Genomic DNA, 14,785 nt, shown 5'->3' with positions numbered 1-14,785 from the left:
CATCGCCTTCGGGCGCGTCTCCCTGCTGCGTGAACGCGCTTCCGTTCCCAGGGAACGCTTTCAGTCGGCCGACTCCGCATTCCCGGCTGCTTTATTTAATCTGGGCCGCCCCTTCTAATGACGACAATGTTTTAAATAAATAAATAAATATATCCACGGAGGCCAGTGGTCATACGTGCCGGTGCGGTCTGATACGGTCCTGGCAGACTAGGCTGAAGCTGCAGTCTCTTGGCTACGTCCGTACTGTCGAAGAGCTCCCGGTAGGAAAGTGGATGAGGTTGATGCTGCTTTGCTGCACCTGGAAGGACGAGCGCATGGGAGAGGAGGAAGGTAAGCCCTCGCCCCATGGTCCTGGGCAGGCTGCACGTTGGGGCCACTGGTCGCATTTCCCGGTCGGTGATGCGAGCATCGGGGTTGGGGTCGGTGAAAGACTCCGAAGGGTCTGGATCGCTTGTGAAATGCGATGCTACATTAGAGGGATGCATTGAACGATGCTGCATCATAGGGATACAATGAGCGATGGCGCGCATGAATGGATGTTGGACCACACGGCAGGGTGCGTGTTTTGCTGCGGCAATCCAGGTGGGTGTCATGACGGTGTGTCCGGTGATAAGGGATAGGCGATGCCATTCCTGCAGACATATAAAACAACTTACGGCCATCGCTGCGAAATCAAGGTCGCAGTGGCCAAACTCGGTGAAGATGCGATGGGTCCTAAAATATTTATGCGACACGATTCATGTAATCAGTTCATGATGCGCGTATATGGACGCAACTGCTCTGCTCTATTTTGCACAATGGTTTTGTTACATAGAGAAATGCACGCCAGAACAAATTTCTCTGTTTTTTACCATTTAGTCGGTCCATAAAGGATATATAAGTCCGTGTCAGATATAATAGATTATTTGCCCAGTTAGATGCACTTTATCTGATTGCCAGGTTCGCCTGCAGCTCAGGAAACAGGAGTTGGATTATTTATTGCAAGCGTTTCTCTGCTGGCAGGGATACAACCAAACGAGCACTAACGTGATTAGACAAAAGTTGCTTTTGCAAGTGAGAAAATGTTAAACGCAGGACGTGTAATCTACGCCCATGTGAAGTTCACCTTGAGGACGAATGTCCCGCTTGGCATTAAATATCAGCATTGGAACACGGATGATAAGAAATCGGTATATACGGGCTAGTATGGTGGCACTCAGAACCTGCGTTGCTGCTTTTGGCCCTTTGAACCTTGCGCTGAAGAGCTCTGGTCCTTGGCGTCTCCCTGTCACGCTATTTAAATTACTTGGTTGTCAGTGATACGTTTTTCATTCTCCTTCGTGCACAGTTAACACCAAACCCAAGAGTATAATCCACAATTTCTTACCAGTCTCAAGACCCGACGATGCGGCTGTAATTAACAGGAGAAGCGCCATTTCCCGAAATACAAGTTTCTTACTTGGATATTTATAGATGTTTTCTTTTTGGTGTACCCCTCTTATCACTGTCTCTTTCCTCATTCCAGGGCCTTAACAGACAGGGAAATTGAGCATTTTGATGGGGCTGGTTTCGTAGAAAAACAAAACAGCAGCTGGTCTACAAGCGCAGATAATCCCAAAGCAGAGCTCAGGCAGAATTTGGGGCCACTGGAAAATAAACACCACCTCCCCCCCCCCCCCCACCCACACACACACAAAAGCAGAGATCTACTGTTTGTTTATACACAAGTGCCATCAGAGATACAGGGTTGTTCAGTTGAGGGTTCACCAAAGCCCACACACACACACACACACCGTCACACAAAGACATGTTAATTACAGTACAGGAAACTCATCCTCCTGTGTGTCTGTGTGTGTCTGTGTGTTTGTGCATTTCCTGTCATATCAGAGCAGACACTTCGGAAAGACGTGCATGTTTACTGTTCCCAAAATGGGGTGGCTATTATCGCATGGTTATGTGACTCAGTTGTAAGAGGCACACCTAACATCACTAACAGTCCAGCCCCAGCGCGGCCTGTGGCAGTGGGGTCACGTTGGCGTGTGGCCTGTATAGATCGATACCTGGAAGTTGGTGACGGCCGTGTGTCTCTGGGTTCCACTCGTGGGCGTCCAGCACGACAGAGAGCCGCACTGCCCCCCCCTCTGATCTCACTGCCTCCTTCCCCGTGGTTCTTGGCCCGTGAATCTGCTGCCTTGTCCCTTTGCTTCTGATGACGCAGGATTTATTTATTTACTTATTTATTTCTGTGCCCCTCCCGTGTGTCCGTCTGTCCGCAGCCGGCGAGAGCTTGCCCGTGTGTGCAGGATGTCAGCGCCGCATCTACGATGAGCAGTACCTGCAGGCCCTCGATACAGACTGGCACACGGTGTGTTTCAGGTGAGTCACATGACCACACGATGATGCTGCAACTGTGGACCCCCCCCCCCCCAAATCTGGTTCTGTGTACTTTCTGCGCATGCAGACAGAGGTTGGTTTGACGTGGTGTGATCTATGTAATATAAACGGCGATTAGGATGCGTAAGAGGGCTATCTGGGGGGCCTGAGGTTACCTGCTACCAGCACAGCCTGTTCAGAGCCCAAACGAATGGGATTCCCGGCAATCTTGGGGCTTGACGGTGGACTTCGAGCTGGGTGCTCCCTGCTTCATTGTGCCGAGATTAACATCCCTGGATTATCCCCGCTGATCCCGGACACAATGCGGTCATGTGTCTTACGGCCAGTGCGAGGAAGGGGCCGGCTGGCCAGCGTCCAGCATGCACCCGCAAAGGCCTTTCTGTCCGTCGGCGGAGCCGATCCGATTTCGCAGCTGGGTGCGTGGGAGTGAAAGTTGTGAAGAATCGCTCTTGTCACTGACAACTGTTTACAGATTCCCCTTTTCTGAGGTTCTACTTCAATACATAATTCATCTGCTAATTAGATTAAACTCGCATTAAATATCACATTAATATTCGTATATTTTCAGTTTAATCGATAATTGCTGGGACACTGATTACCTTTGACACCTGTTCTTCACCCCCCCTCCCCCCCTGTAGCTGTTGCTCCCCCCCTCAGACCTGAGTGTCCATCTGTGTCCCCCCTCCCACCGCCATAATGGAGACTGACAACCAGATTAGGGAGATGCTCTTTTCTGTCATGTTTCTAATATATATTTTTTTCTCGACTTTTTGGTGAACGCTGAAGAGTCCTGGGGGTTTCCATGGTGCCTGTCAGGTCACGTGTTCCTAGCAATTTGCAGGCGTGTGCGTTTGTGTTCGTATACATATATGAGCGCTCTCCGTCACTTGGGTTCTTGCATCCGCCCTGGAAGGAGATTCTGATGGACAACACTGAACAGAACCTGCCCCAGTTGAAGGCTCCGGGCTGAGAATTAAACCCGGGTCATCACTCATTCCGTTCCCTGGGTCTTGCTCTGACTGCTGGCAGCATTAGTCATGCTCATTAAGGCCCTGGTGGTGACGGCCTCGTGCAAGCCGTGTTCTGGTAATGACGGGCTGCCTGCCTAACGGCCTCGTGCGGGCCGTGTTCTGGTAGTGACGGGCTGCTGGCCCATGCAGGTCTGCGCCCAATCCAGATTGCCCAGGGCAAAACCTGGCTTTGACTCTCAGGACCTTCACAGAGCCAGAACCCTATTCCTCATCTCTGTACCCCAGTAGAGATCCATGACCTACCAGCCTCCCTGCCGTCGCCCTGCTGATCGCTGCCCCCTATTGGCGTGAATATGTCAGTGCAGGATACTCCGTGCAGAGTTCCCTTTTCATTGTGAGCCTGCCTGCCTGCTCTCCTGCCTCCCTTTGGTTCTTAGTCAGAGGGATATTTAAACACAAACCCAGCTTGCTGTAAGTGTCATTGTATATGTGATGACTCCTTTGTGATGTTAATACATGCACTTCTAATTTATGCTTAAATGATGATGTAATGTATCGTTCAACTAATATACCAAATACACCTGTAACTGTTGGCTCACCAGTGTTTTTAGGTTGTCAGAAAACGTCAAATTCACCAAGAAGTTGCAAGTGACACAGATCTACAAATATTTCCTGCCTGCATATTGACTGGCTTTTCCTTTTTTTTGGGGGGGGGGGCAGCCTTCCTAAATGTGGGAGTGATGATTTCCACCCAGGTGAAATCGTCCCGGTTCATACTTCCTGAGGGCCCTTCGGGTCCTCGAACCCATGATTGCTGTGCTGAGGGGTCTGCTTTTGAATAGCAGAGAGGCTGAAAATTATTCTTTATTCAAAAGCAGATGGGTGTCCTGGGGGTTGGGGGCAACTCGCCCTCAGAGAATCACAACCCAGCTGAGATCTGTGAGAATGCAGCCGTCACACTGTGGCCCCAGTGCAGATCTGGCTGCTGCCCCCAGGCCTCTTGGGGCAGACTTAAGGGGCCTGGAGAGCGAGTCCGTCACTCTTTGGAATGGGGGGGGGGGGCGGTTATTATGAGCACCACTGGCTGAATACAGATCACAGTGCTAGATGTCTACCAAAATATCATGCTCAGAGAAACTGCATCCTTCCAGTGAGCCAGGACCTGGGATCGTGGCCTGTTATCTGTGCCGTTAACTTGGTGTAGAAGAGGATAGACTGGGGGAGCTTTAAGCTCTGTGACTGCAGCACTCCGCTCCTTTTGGGTCAGTCACCCACCTGGAGTCCGTTTTCTGCTCTGTCAGGATTTGGTGCCTCTTGGCGCCTGTATGCCCCCCCACTCTGCCGCTGCAGTTGTCGTGCACAATCCAGCCTTGCCGTGCAAAGGACACGTCCTGCGTCACGTGACCGAGCACTCGGCCTCCGCAAGAGGAAGTCGCTGATGGGACCGTTTCCTCTCTCCCTCTGAGTGTTTCATCACGCAATAAGTGATTGCGAATCAGTAAACGATCCAATAGTTTTCCGGGACACATTAACCTGCCATTTTGTGGATTAATGGTTTTTCCCGCCGTGTTAGACTCTGTCGCGGTCCGTGGGCAGGACCGTTGGTGCGTTCGCCTTGGAGTCGGCCTTCTCTTCTGCGCATTGTTATACGTTTGGTTATATTGCTGACTTTTATGTCCAAATAAAAGCACCGTTTCTCGGCATCTAGATGTTTTTTCCGGAGTGGTTTTGTCCCTGCTGTATGATTCCCGGCGGGTTGTGGGTCTGTGTTCTTAAACATCCCTCCACGGGCACAGTAGAGCTGCCATTTCTGGGATTCTAGACCTCTGGGTGAATTTAAAGCCCCGAATTAAGCAGCTTTTGTGGGGTTGGTTGGACGGTGCCGGAATGATCTAGAACCCTCCCTCCCCAGTGTTTATTTAAAGCTGCGTCTGTCTCCTGGGGCTGGCTGGTCTTGTGATGTCCCTGTGCTCATGGTTTCCAGTTCCCTGGTACAGCAGTGGTTACCCGTCCTCCGGAAAACTCAAGGCCATGGGAGAGGAGAAGCCGGATTCTGAAGTAGACCGTCTCATGGGGAGAGGCGATGTGGCAGGGAAGCCCCGCCTCCCCATCACCAAGGAGACGGCAGGCCCAATGAAACTGCACCGAGAAGAATGGTGCTTTCAGGACCCGAGAGTCGGAGAAGCAGCTACAAGTTGGAGCATTCCGGAACATCGGCGTTTCACTAGGACGGCCGGTGGTTGCCCATGTCCAAACGACTCCACCCACCTGCTCACTTAGCGCTTTGAACCTTGTGATTTTTTTTCCCCAAAAAACATGGGTATTATACAAATCTTCCTGCGAGTTTTTAAGTTATTTTACAATATAATGAGAGCAGAATGATGGACTGTCATGCTGTCCCTGCAGCCTGGACATGGATGGATGGATGGATGGATGGATATGACCTGGGGCAAATTTAGGAGAGTGGAGGTTCCTGGGCTACAGTGATTGTTGGGGCCACCAACAGTATAAAGTCTGGCCTGGAAAGGAGAAATCTATGTTAGCTGTAGCGTCTTGAGACGTACTGGGGGGTTTGCGAACGTTTCACACGGGGGGGGGGGGGCAGTGTCCATATGGATGCTCCTGGGAGCGATGCCACACTTTTTGTGCAGTTTTGGAAATTGTTGCGCTAAGTGAGCTCATCTCCCCCCGCACAGAGGTTGCGTCACAGGGCCCAAAACGGCCGATATGGCCTCATCCTGTTGGGGGGCGAGGGGAGTTCGTGTCATCGGGTCACGGCTGCTCCCAAAGGAGGAAGCGGTGGAGCAGCATGGGCCCCCTCCCCTCGCAGCGGTGCCCGCAGCGTGACGCTTTCGCTCTCTCTCTCCCTCTTCCGGCTGCGCCGCCTGCCCTAAATCGAGCTAAGGTTTCCTGGTTGTGCCGAGAAGCGTCTTCGGCTTGGAGGAAGCATGATTCGGAGGAACCGGCTGCTTAGGGGAAAGTAAGTCGCCGTGTCTCGAAGGACGGAGAAGGAGGGGAGTGGAGCAGATGGCTGGCCGTCCCCGTGTCACGCCGTAATGATCTGATCCAGGTCTGGCTGCTTTCACAGCGGCCCGGTGCTGTGCTGAACCTGTGCTTGCAGATGAGAGGTGCCGTCCGTTTCTGAGAATTTGTCTGTTGTTCGTTTTTCACGGTTGTAGTCTTCCTGTTTTACTGTTCGTGTTACGGCTGCCGTTGGCGTGGGGAGGAAGTTGATTTCAGGATGTGTGTGAGGGAGGGTGTGAGCTCGCGGTTTTGGGAGTGTGCCCCTCTGGGTCCCGACGCATGTCACCGTCCGCTGACACTCTTCAAAAACACTACGAGGTGGCGCTGAGCACGACTTTCTGTTTGGGGACCTGCCGACATCCTGGGCATTTCAGCTTCTCTGCACTGATTCAGCCAAATGCAGCTATGAAGATCAGATAATTAGTCAGTTTGTTGGTCGGATTAATTAGACTGTTTCACTGCACTGATGGAGCAGTTTGAACACTTCTTATTCTGTTCAGTTTCTGAACCAGAAAGCAGCTTGGTGTCTGTGTCCCCGTGTGCAGGTGTGAAATACCACAATCATGGCTGCTGAAATCTCTTCAGTCAGACATAGGGAGCAGAAGTGAGGTGTCAGTACTGCTGAGTACTGCTGAGTACTGCTGAGTACTACTGAGTACTGCCCCTCAGCTGGCTGGTTGATGCAGGTGTTTTGCTACAGGGTGTCGGTTTCATGTTGGCTTGTTGTGCAGCTGCAAGTTTCTTTCATTTTTTTTTTTTTTTTTTTTTTTTAAATGAAACAATGTAAACCAAGCCTGACGGATGGGCAGGCGAAGCGTTTATCCAGATCTTTACCCACAATGCCCGTGGGCTTTTCCGCTGCAGGGCGTCTGTGTTGTTGCTGCAGGTTTTTAATTTATTTTTAATTAAATGCAACTGTTTAAATCAAGATGCACAGCCTGTTGGGTGACTAGGAGAAGGGTTTACGCAGATCTTTACCCACAATGCCTGTAAAGACGCGCTCAGTCTGGCGAGTGGGCGCTATAGACCTTGCGTGGCCAGTCAGGCCTTTTGTGCTGAGATTGGGGCTGGGGAGGGCAGGCCAAACGCTGACAGACTGACCGATGACCACCTCTGAGGAGGCAGAAAGCCAGCCAATGGGTAAACTTATGGATATCAATTAACTGAAATTAAATGGGAGGGAGATTAACTAACTGTGGGTCGATGGAGGGGTCAATAGAGGCCGGAGAGCTGACCGCAGGAGTGGGCCTTGCTGATGGAGACAGCAAGCCGGCGGGGAGCGGGAGCCATTAGCGCGGGCGGCGATGTGCCATTACTCTGGTGATGTGCCATTACTCTGGTGATGTGTGCGGTTGATGTGTTTCGGTTTGAAGGCACACGCCCGGCACCCCTGTGGGACGCGATCTAATGTCCAACCTGTCAAAATCAAAAGGGCATGGAGGGAAAGTCAAGCTGCAAAGAGTTAAAACTGTAAGTGATGCAAGATGGCTGCCCCCCCCCCACACACACACACACACAGATGACCAGCTCTGCCCTTTCTGTTGAAGTTCTAGTACCATGATCTAGGTGACTTGAGTTCCGTTTTGAGCCGAAGGTGTTGTTTCCCCAACGCAGGAAGACCGACTGGAGCTCCTCCACCCCCACCCCAGCACTCCTCTGTTTATTTACAGCCCCACTGTAGTGTAAACTCTCCTGGGGAGTTATTGTGCTCTGCGGGAATTGGCTGTGGTATTTTCGAGTGGCACAGTCGGAGCGTGTAGCAGCACAGATGACAGCGGCAGACCCACTCAGCCATGGGGGGGGGGGGATCTGCTCCCCCCCCCAGCCTCATACCCAGCGGGACCTCAGACAGAGGATGAAAACCTGAGTGCACATTCACTGTTCTGGGGTCAGTTTCTCTTCTGGCACATCATTGTCTTCCTTCCTCTAAATTACAGAGCCACCCTGAAGAAAAACAAACGATCCGCTTAGTTTTTGTTCGTCCTTTTGGCCGCGCTTACGAGTCCTGGGCTACGTGTATCTGCAGCACGGCATGGCAGGGGTTAATGCAGATCAGCTGAGCCTGCAGCTCTTACAACAGCTGCTTCCTGATTGGACGCTGAGCGTCCTGTAGGGAGGGGCCACGCTCAGCTGTGAACTTCCTTTATTCTTTATTGCACAAGGATGCTGCCATCGGTCTTTCCCATTCAGCAGTGCGACTGAGGATGTGCGTGGGGCGGGATGGGGGGGGGGGGGTGTACCGCATGATAGGGATCCTGGCCCATCGTCATCCTTCTACAAAAACCCCCCCTCATCTCGCTGCCCCTCCTCCTCTGTCATGCATATTAGAAAGGCTCCGTTAATCCAGTGAGATTCTAGGAAAACGAAACAAGAGAAAATCTCCCCACAAAAGCAGTGCTGTTCTCCAACCTCCTCGGAGCCAGCTGTCTCCCCGCCACCCTTACGTGATGGTGCGCAGTGAAACTGTATGAAAGCACAGCCAGGCTGTATTCCTGACCTGTCACTCAGAGCACAACGCTAAGCTCACGATTACTATTCAGCCACAAATCTGTATGGAATTAATCACCCTGGCTGGGAGTGTTTGGACGGAGATGTTATACCTGCTGCTGTGTCGTCTTGTCAGTGATGATCGTGATATCAGCTGCAGATCTGATGGACCCTAAAGCGTCTTTAAGGTGACCTGAATGCCGCTGTCTGCGTCACACCGCTGAGCTCAGCAAGCACACTCTGCTTTTTCTTGCCTTCTCTACCCTGGAGGACAGCGGCCAAGGACGCGGCTTAGGGATGTCGGGGTTAAGGTGTCTCCTCGTGGGCCGGACAGGAAGTGCAGGTGGGCTGGAGCAGAGAAATCGCATCACCCTTGCCCACTGCCACGCGTGGCCCAAAATGCGCCGCACTGAGGTGCCGCTCAGACCCAGAGCTAGGTGTTGACACATAGGGGAGGGCTCTAGCCTGGAGGGTCCATGAGTTTAGATACCAGTAAGCATGTGGGAGATCTTCCCTGTCTTGTGTAATTGGGGAAAATCCCTCCTGCTCCCTATACCGTCACAGGGACTGAGCCTTGGGACCAGGTGGGCCTCCCTAGGGTCTGGAAACTCCAGCCCTTTGGCCAACGGCTGGGGTGTGGGGGGGCTGGGGTGCAGGGCAGCAGAAGCAGCGGCATGACTCTGAATGCGTCACCGACACGCTCTCTCTGCCGTGACAGATGAGTCCCCTCTCAGAGCTCATTCTTAGCGCCCCCCAGGATGCGTGCTGGCGGTGATGCCACATGACAGAGAAACTCCCCTTCACGTCACCAAAAATCCTCTCAGAAATGAATCCCCCTCTCAGCATCCCGGCAATTTTTTTTATGCTCCTCAGAGCTTTTTGTCTGTCTTCCAGCAAACATGGTGACCGGCAGCCCTGTCAGTCACTCTGTGTGTGTGTGTGTGTGTGTGTGTGTGTGTGTGTGTGTGTGTGTGTGTGTGTGTGTGTGTGTGTGTGTGTGATGCAAACCCCCTCAGCTTCACTGACCTGATGCGTTTAAAGTTTCAGCAGCTCTGTTGGGGGGGGGGGGGGGGGTTCTAAGCACTATACGCTTCACTGTTCTCTGTCCCCTTGACCCAGTTCTGCTTGCTTCAGCAGATGAGGGTTTATTGTATTGGGGGGGGGGGGGGGTCGATGTGGCCAGCAAACCAGCCCCAGGGGCCTGTGAATGCAAGTGGCAGATGTGAGCTGCTGGCCGGATACTGCTGCGATCAACACCATCGATCCGAACAGCCCTGGGGGGGGATGGGGGGTGTCATTTATCATAGTCTGTCTCTTGGACGTCGGAGCCACAGAGGCACCATGCGGTAGAAGGCCTTGGTCCGCAGTTTGTTTAGCGAATTGGCCACAGAGACGCCAACTTCACAGTGACCTGCACACCCCCACATATCCGCAGGTCACTCATCGACCAGCCAGCCCTCCAGCGGACGGTGAGATCTTCCATTAAAGGATTAGTCTGCCACGTTTCCGGGGCCCTCATTCCCTCGTCTCTCCGGCGCCCTGGTTTCAGGACCTCCTGCAGAGCAGCGCCGGATTGCCCATTGACATGTTTACTGCCTGCTTTCCCGGGTGCTGATGTTGATAATGACCCCAGGCAGCAGCCGTAATCGTGTCCCACACAGTCCCACCTCCACAGTGCTGTTTGGCATGTATGAGTCGTGTCAGTAATGTCATGTGTGGCGTTTTGGGCAGAGTCTGTGCTCTTCTTGAGCGTGTCGGTGCTGCGGGTCGCCGCCCTTCGCGGCTGCGTGTCGGTGCCGCTGGTCGCCTCTCTCCTTAACTCCTTGTCTCTTCTGTCTTCCCAGATGCTGTGAGTGTGGTGTCTCCCTATCTCACTGGTACTATGAGAAGGACGGCCGGCTCTTCTGTAAGAAGGACTACTGGGCCAAGTTCGGGGAGCTGTGTCATGGCTGCTCGGAGCCCATCACCACGGGCCTCATCATGGTAAGTCCCATGGGGGGGGGGACTCCAGACCACAACCTGCGCCAGTCTCCCACCAGGCTGCTCTCACCACCCCCATCAGCTTACTCGAGGCTGGGCTTACAGGTTTAAATGCCCCCCACTTTGTTAGCGGTCCATGACAGAATCTATTATTAAAAAAGGGGAACAGAGTTTGGGTGGTGCTGAGACTGGTCACATGGCACACAGATCGCTCATTTGTTGGAGATTCACTTCACTGGAGTTTACTTTTTTTTTTTATTTTAATAGCTATGCTGATTTTATGCAGCACTGTAGACGTGCTGATGGTCGGTGTCTTTAGTTATACCTGAACAAATGGGCAACTAGCCTTGGCCTGTATTCAGATAATACCGTATACTGCTGTATTTTGGGTGTAATTGTTATTACAATTCTGGATTCCACCGAGTATCAAAAGAAAATAACTGAGATAAAACGATAATTGTACCACGTTTCGTTTCGCGAGGATGCTCCCATTTTTGTCTTATGTCATACACCCAGTGCACCCCTTTCTGGGGGACGGTTAAAGAGAATTTCATAATAATAATTGATACTTTATTGATCACTGTGGGGAAATTCTCTTTCCCTACAGGGATTATTATTATTATATTATTATTATTATTATTATTATTAATAATAATAAATTGTTGTTATTATTATAATAATAATTATAAGTAGTAGTAGTATCATCTCAATATTGACCAATATAATTGTTATTATGGTTTTTGCCATAACCAAACAGCCCTAGTTGGTGACAAAAATTCCCTGGGGGGGAGGGGGTTGTCCCCCATGATAAACTTTGCCCTTCGATATTGTTCCTTTTGAAAATAATGTCAAAATACCATATATCGTGGTTTATTGTCTGAAAAGTATGGGGGGGGGGAATCCATGGTCGACCTCACATTTACTGGAACGGGAGCCTGGGGTGCCTTAGATCTGGGGCTGGAGAGAGATGGATTTGTCGGGCCCTGACATCACACTGGGACAGCCGGGGTCTTCAGGCCCCCCAGCCGCACCTCAGCCTGACAGGAAGTGGCTGGTTACTTTACCCTCTGTGTCTCGCTTCTGGCTCGATCTCACCTCAGAGGACGGTGCCACCTTGATGCTTCCATGTCCGTCCTAATCTGGAGGAGGCCCCCGGCCTGTTTTTTGCCCCACAGTGATTTAACATAATCTAGCCTAATTTAGCAAGCCCTCCTTAGCTGTCCTCTGAGCTGCCTGTGGTAAAGTGACCGTCCGCAGTCTCTCTTTATCTCCCCTTTATTGTTGGGGGGCCGCTTCCCCTCTAACGTGCAGTATGTTCACTGTAGTTAAACGTTGTGAGGAGGGGGCTGCGCGCTGCTCATGGTGGCATAGGTTTCAGTTAGCAAGGTACGCTAACGGCGTCGGGGCGACCTGCAGTCGCCTGAAGTGCTGTATTACAAGACTGTATGCTGGGTACCACTGGTGCTTCACACACTGCCGGCTTTCCCGGTTGCTGATGTTGGTAATGACCCCAGGCAGTGTCCTGGGTGTACCTCACCCCCCCCCCCCCTCCAGCCAGGGTGACCCCAGCCTTGTGCCCCATGCTGCCTGGGATAGACCCCAGGGCCCCCACCACCCTGACCAGAATGAGTGCTTAGAATGTGGCTGGATAGATGGGTAATTTTGCACACAATTCACTGCACCTAATCAGCCAATGACAGAAACACTGTCGGCACTAACCGTGTGTGTGTTTGTGTATTCATGTCGGCAACTGAGAACTGAACATTTTTCATCTGTGGGTCCTTTATATTACTGCTTGTTTGTAACAGAGCTACATCATGCCCAGAGAAGATATGCAGCAGCCCAGCGCTGTGTCTCACTGTGTATTTGATTGCTGCGAGGCCCAGCAGGCAGTGCTGCGGACGCCCCGCCCCACACTATTAATATCGGCTGAGTCAGATGCCGCTGATGGCAGTCTGACCCGTGCAGCCGGAAATCATCGATTAAGGTCTCATGTTACCCGTGAGCCTGCCGCTTCTTAGCCGTACATAAATAGCTCCTGCCAGGTGTTTCTCAGTGATTGTAGCCTTTGAGGAAACGGTCACATTGAGTATTGTGAGGCCTGCTGTCTTATCAGCCCCCCTAACCTTTTAATAAGGTCGGAGGCGGGAGGTGGAGGAGCTGATCCCCAGTGGTCTGTTATCTGAAGCCCGGCGAGACACCGATTGTTTTATTGTGTGGCTCTGTGAGAGTTTGCCTCACCCTGGGAATTCGGCCACGGCCTCCAGGAGAGCCTTGGAAAATAAAATATCCTGACCTTTCTTCACAAGAACCCTAGAAAAAGGGTAGGAATGACACATGAAATGAGGAGGGAATTGCTATTCAGCGAATCTTCGTTAGTTTGTCAAGGCCAGACAGCATGGTGGGGGTTTGGGGGGGGGGGGTGTGTGTGTATGTGGGTGTGTGTGTGTATGTGGGTGTGTGTGTGTGTGTGTGTGTGTGTGTGTGTGTGTGGCAGGGGGGTGGGGGTTATGAAGAGTCCGGGGAAACAGCCAGCAAGCGTCTGTGTGGGCTGGGCCGGAAGAGAGCGAGCGGGCGAGCGAGTGAGAGAGATGGAGAAAGGAGGGGGAGGGGGTGTGGCGCAGCTTCAGAGATGACCTCATCGTCGGCAGCGTGGGCTGCTCCCTTCTGCTACCTCGCTCGGCCGTTTTTGTTTTGACAGTGCGCTGCTGTCTCGGTCTCTCACTCTGGGTGTAGCGGCCAGGACGCCGCGGTCGGGACGCCATGGTGGGGGACCTCTTCCTCTGGGGCTCCTGTTGTCTTAGGCTGTGGAGGAAAGACAAGAAGGTAAGATGGCTTTCCTGGGGTGGGGGCTGCGGCTGTCCTCACCGTCGCCACGGGGACCAGTAGCCTGCGCTCGTGTATGTGTGTGCGGTAGTGAGGAGAAGATGGCCTTGGTCTCGCATGCGTTTTGACGCTTGATGAGCAAGACTCTGCTGGTGATTTGCCAAGTCGTCCTTTGGGGCCCAAAGCTGGCCTGCGGGATGATGATGTCACCGCGTTAAGGTAGAGGACTGGGGTGCTGAACACGTATCCGGTGTGTAATAGACCCTGAAGGCATCAGCCTCTGAGTGTCACACAGTCCTCTGTTCTCCTCAGCTAGCTGAAGGTTTTCTGTGTGGGTTATGAGGGATGAAGGTCCCTTCGGCGAGGGCTGTGCTGGGTCCTGCTCGCTTTAAGGTGGGAGATCTGGGCTGGGGGTGGGGGGGGCACACGGGTAGGGGTCTGAGGCTTTGTTAAACCTCGTCAGCTTATCTGCGCCTTTTTCAATGCACCGTCATGGGTCTGCTCTGTCCGGGGGGGGGGGGGGGAGGTCACCGCCTATCTGTTGTGGCGCATGTGATGTTTTTGCTCATAAGCAGAATTCCAAAACGGTGGCATCAGTGAGCCATGGAAAATGACGGATGGGGCTCAGTCATAATCTGTTTGTTTGCGGGGCATGTTTGATCACGTTCCCCAGGATAACCAGTAAGCTAGAGAGCCAGAGCTTATCACGTCTCTGACTCACTCTAGTTTGGGTGCCGGTGTTTCTTTACGCAATAAACAGACTTGTTTAGGCCAGGCTGTGGTGACCAGGTGATCCTCAAGGAGATCCAGCTGACAGGTTCATCATTTCCACTCTTACCTTGGCTTTCTAACACACTTCACACCACAAACTACAGCTAATTTTAGGATTTAGTTCCTAATTCTAATACATAACTGTCCTGTTCGTACTTTCATTATATCTGAAATGTGCTTTCCTGAATTTTGAGCACATCTCAGTTTTTTAACCTAAACTTCTGTTATAATGTACATTTGTTACATTTTTGTACTAGTTGTTTCTCCTTGTGTTCCGGTTGATACATGTACAAACATTCACGGTGCTCTTATGAGACACCTATCTGTTTCCCGACTCCCAGTCCGCAGTCTTC

The 14,785-nt window shown here is 52.0% G+C and overlaps 1 protein-coding gene across 3 annotated transcripts in view; it reads left to right on the top strand.

Moving 5' to 3' along the window:
* Nucleotides 1–47: 47 nt before the first annotated feature.
* Nucleotides 48–14,785, top strand: part of limk1a (LIM domain kinase 1a) — a 28,664-nt gene continuing 13,926 nt past the window's right edge. Inside the window, exons 1-3 of one of the 3 annotated variants that reach the window (XM_023818024.2) lie at nt 48–330; nt 2,256–2,355; nt 10,700–10,838. In XM_023818024.2, coding sequence (XP_023673792.1) covers nt 273–330; nt 2,256–2,355; nt 10,700–10,838 — 297 coding nt within the window. In that variant the 5' untranslated portion in view covers nt 48–272. Of the gene's footprint in view, nt 331–2,255; nt 2,356–6,207; nt 6,325–10,699; nt 10,839–13,412; nt 13,662–14,785 lie in introns of those variants that run through there. The other 2 variants (XM_023818025.2, XM_023818026.2) reach the window with 2 other exon arrangements.

This window comes from Paramormyrops kingsleyae, chromosome 17 (genome assembly GCF_048594095.1).
Source record: "Paramormyrops kingsleyae isolate MSU_618 chromosome 17, PKINGS_0.4, whole genome shotgun sequence".
In the NCBI taxonomy this organism is placed as follows: Eukaryota; Metazoa; Chordata; class Actinopteri; order Osteoglossiformes; family Mormyridae; genus Paramormyrops; species Paramormyrops kingsleyae.
The sequence above is the reverse complement of the archived record's forward strand: the minus strand, read 5'-3'. Positions and strand labels throughout refer to the sequence as shown.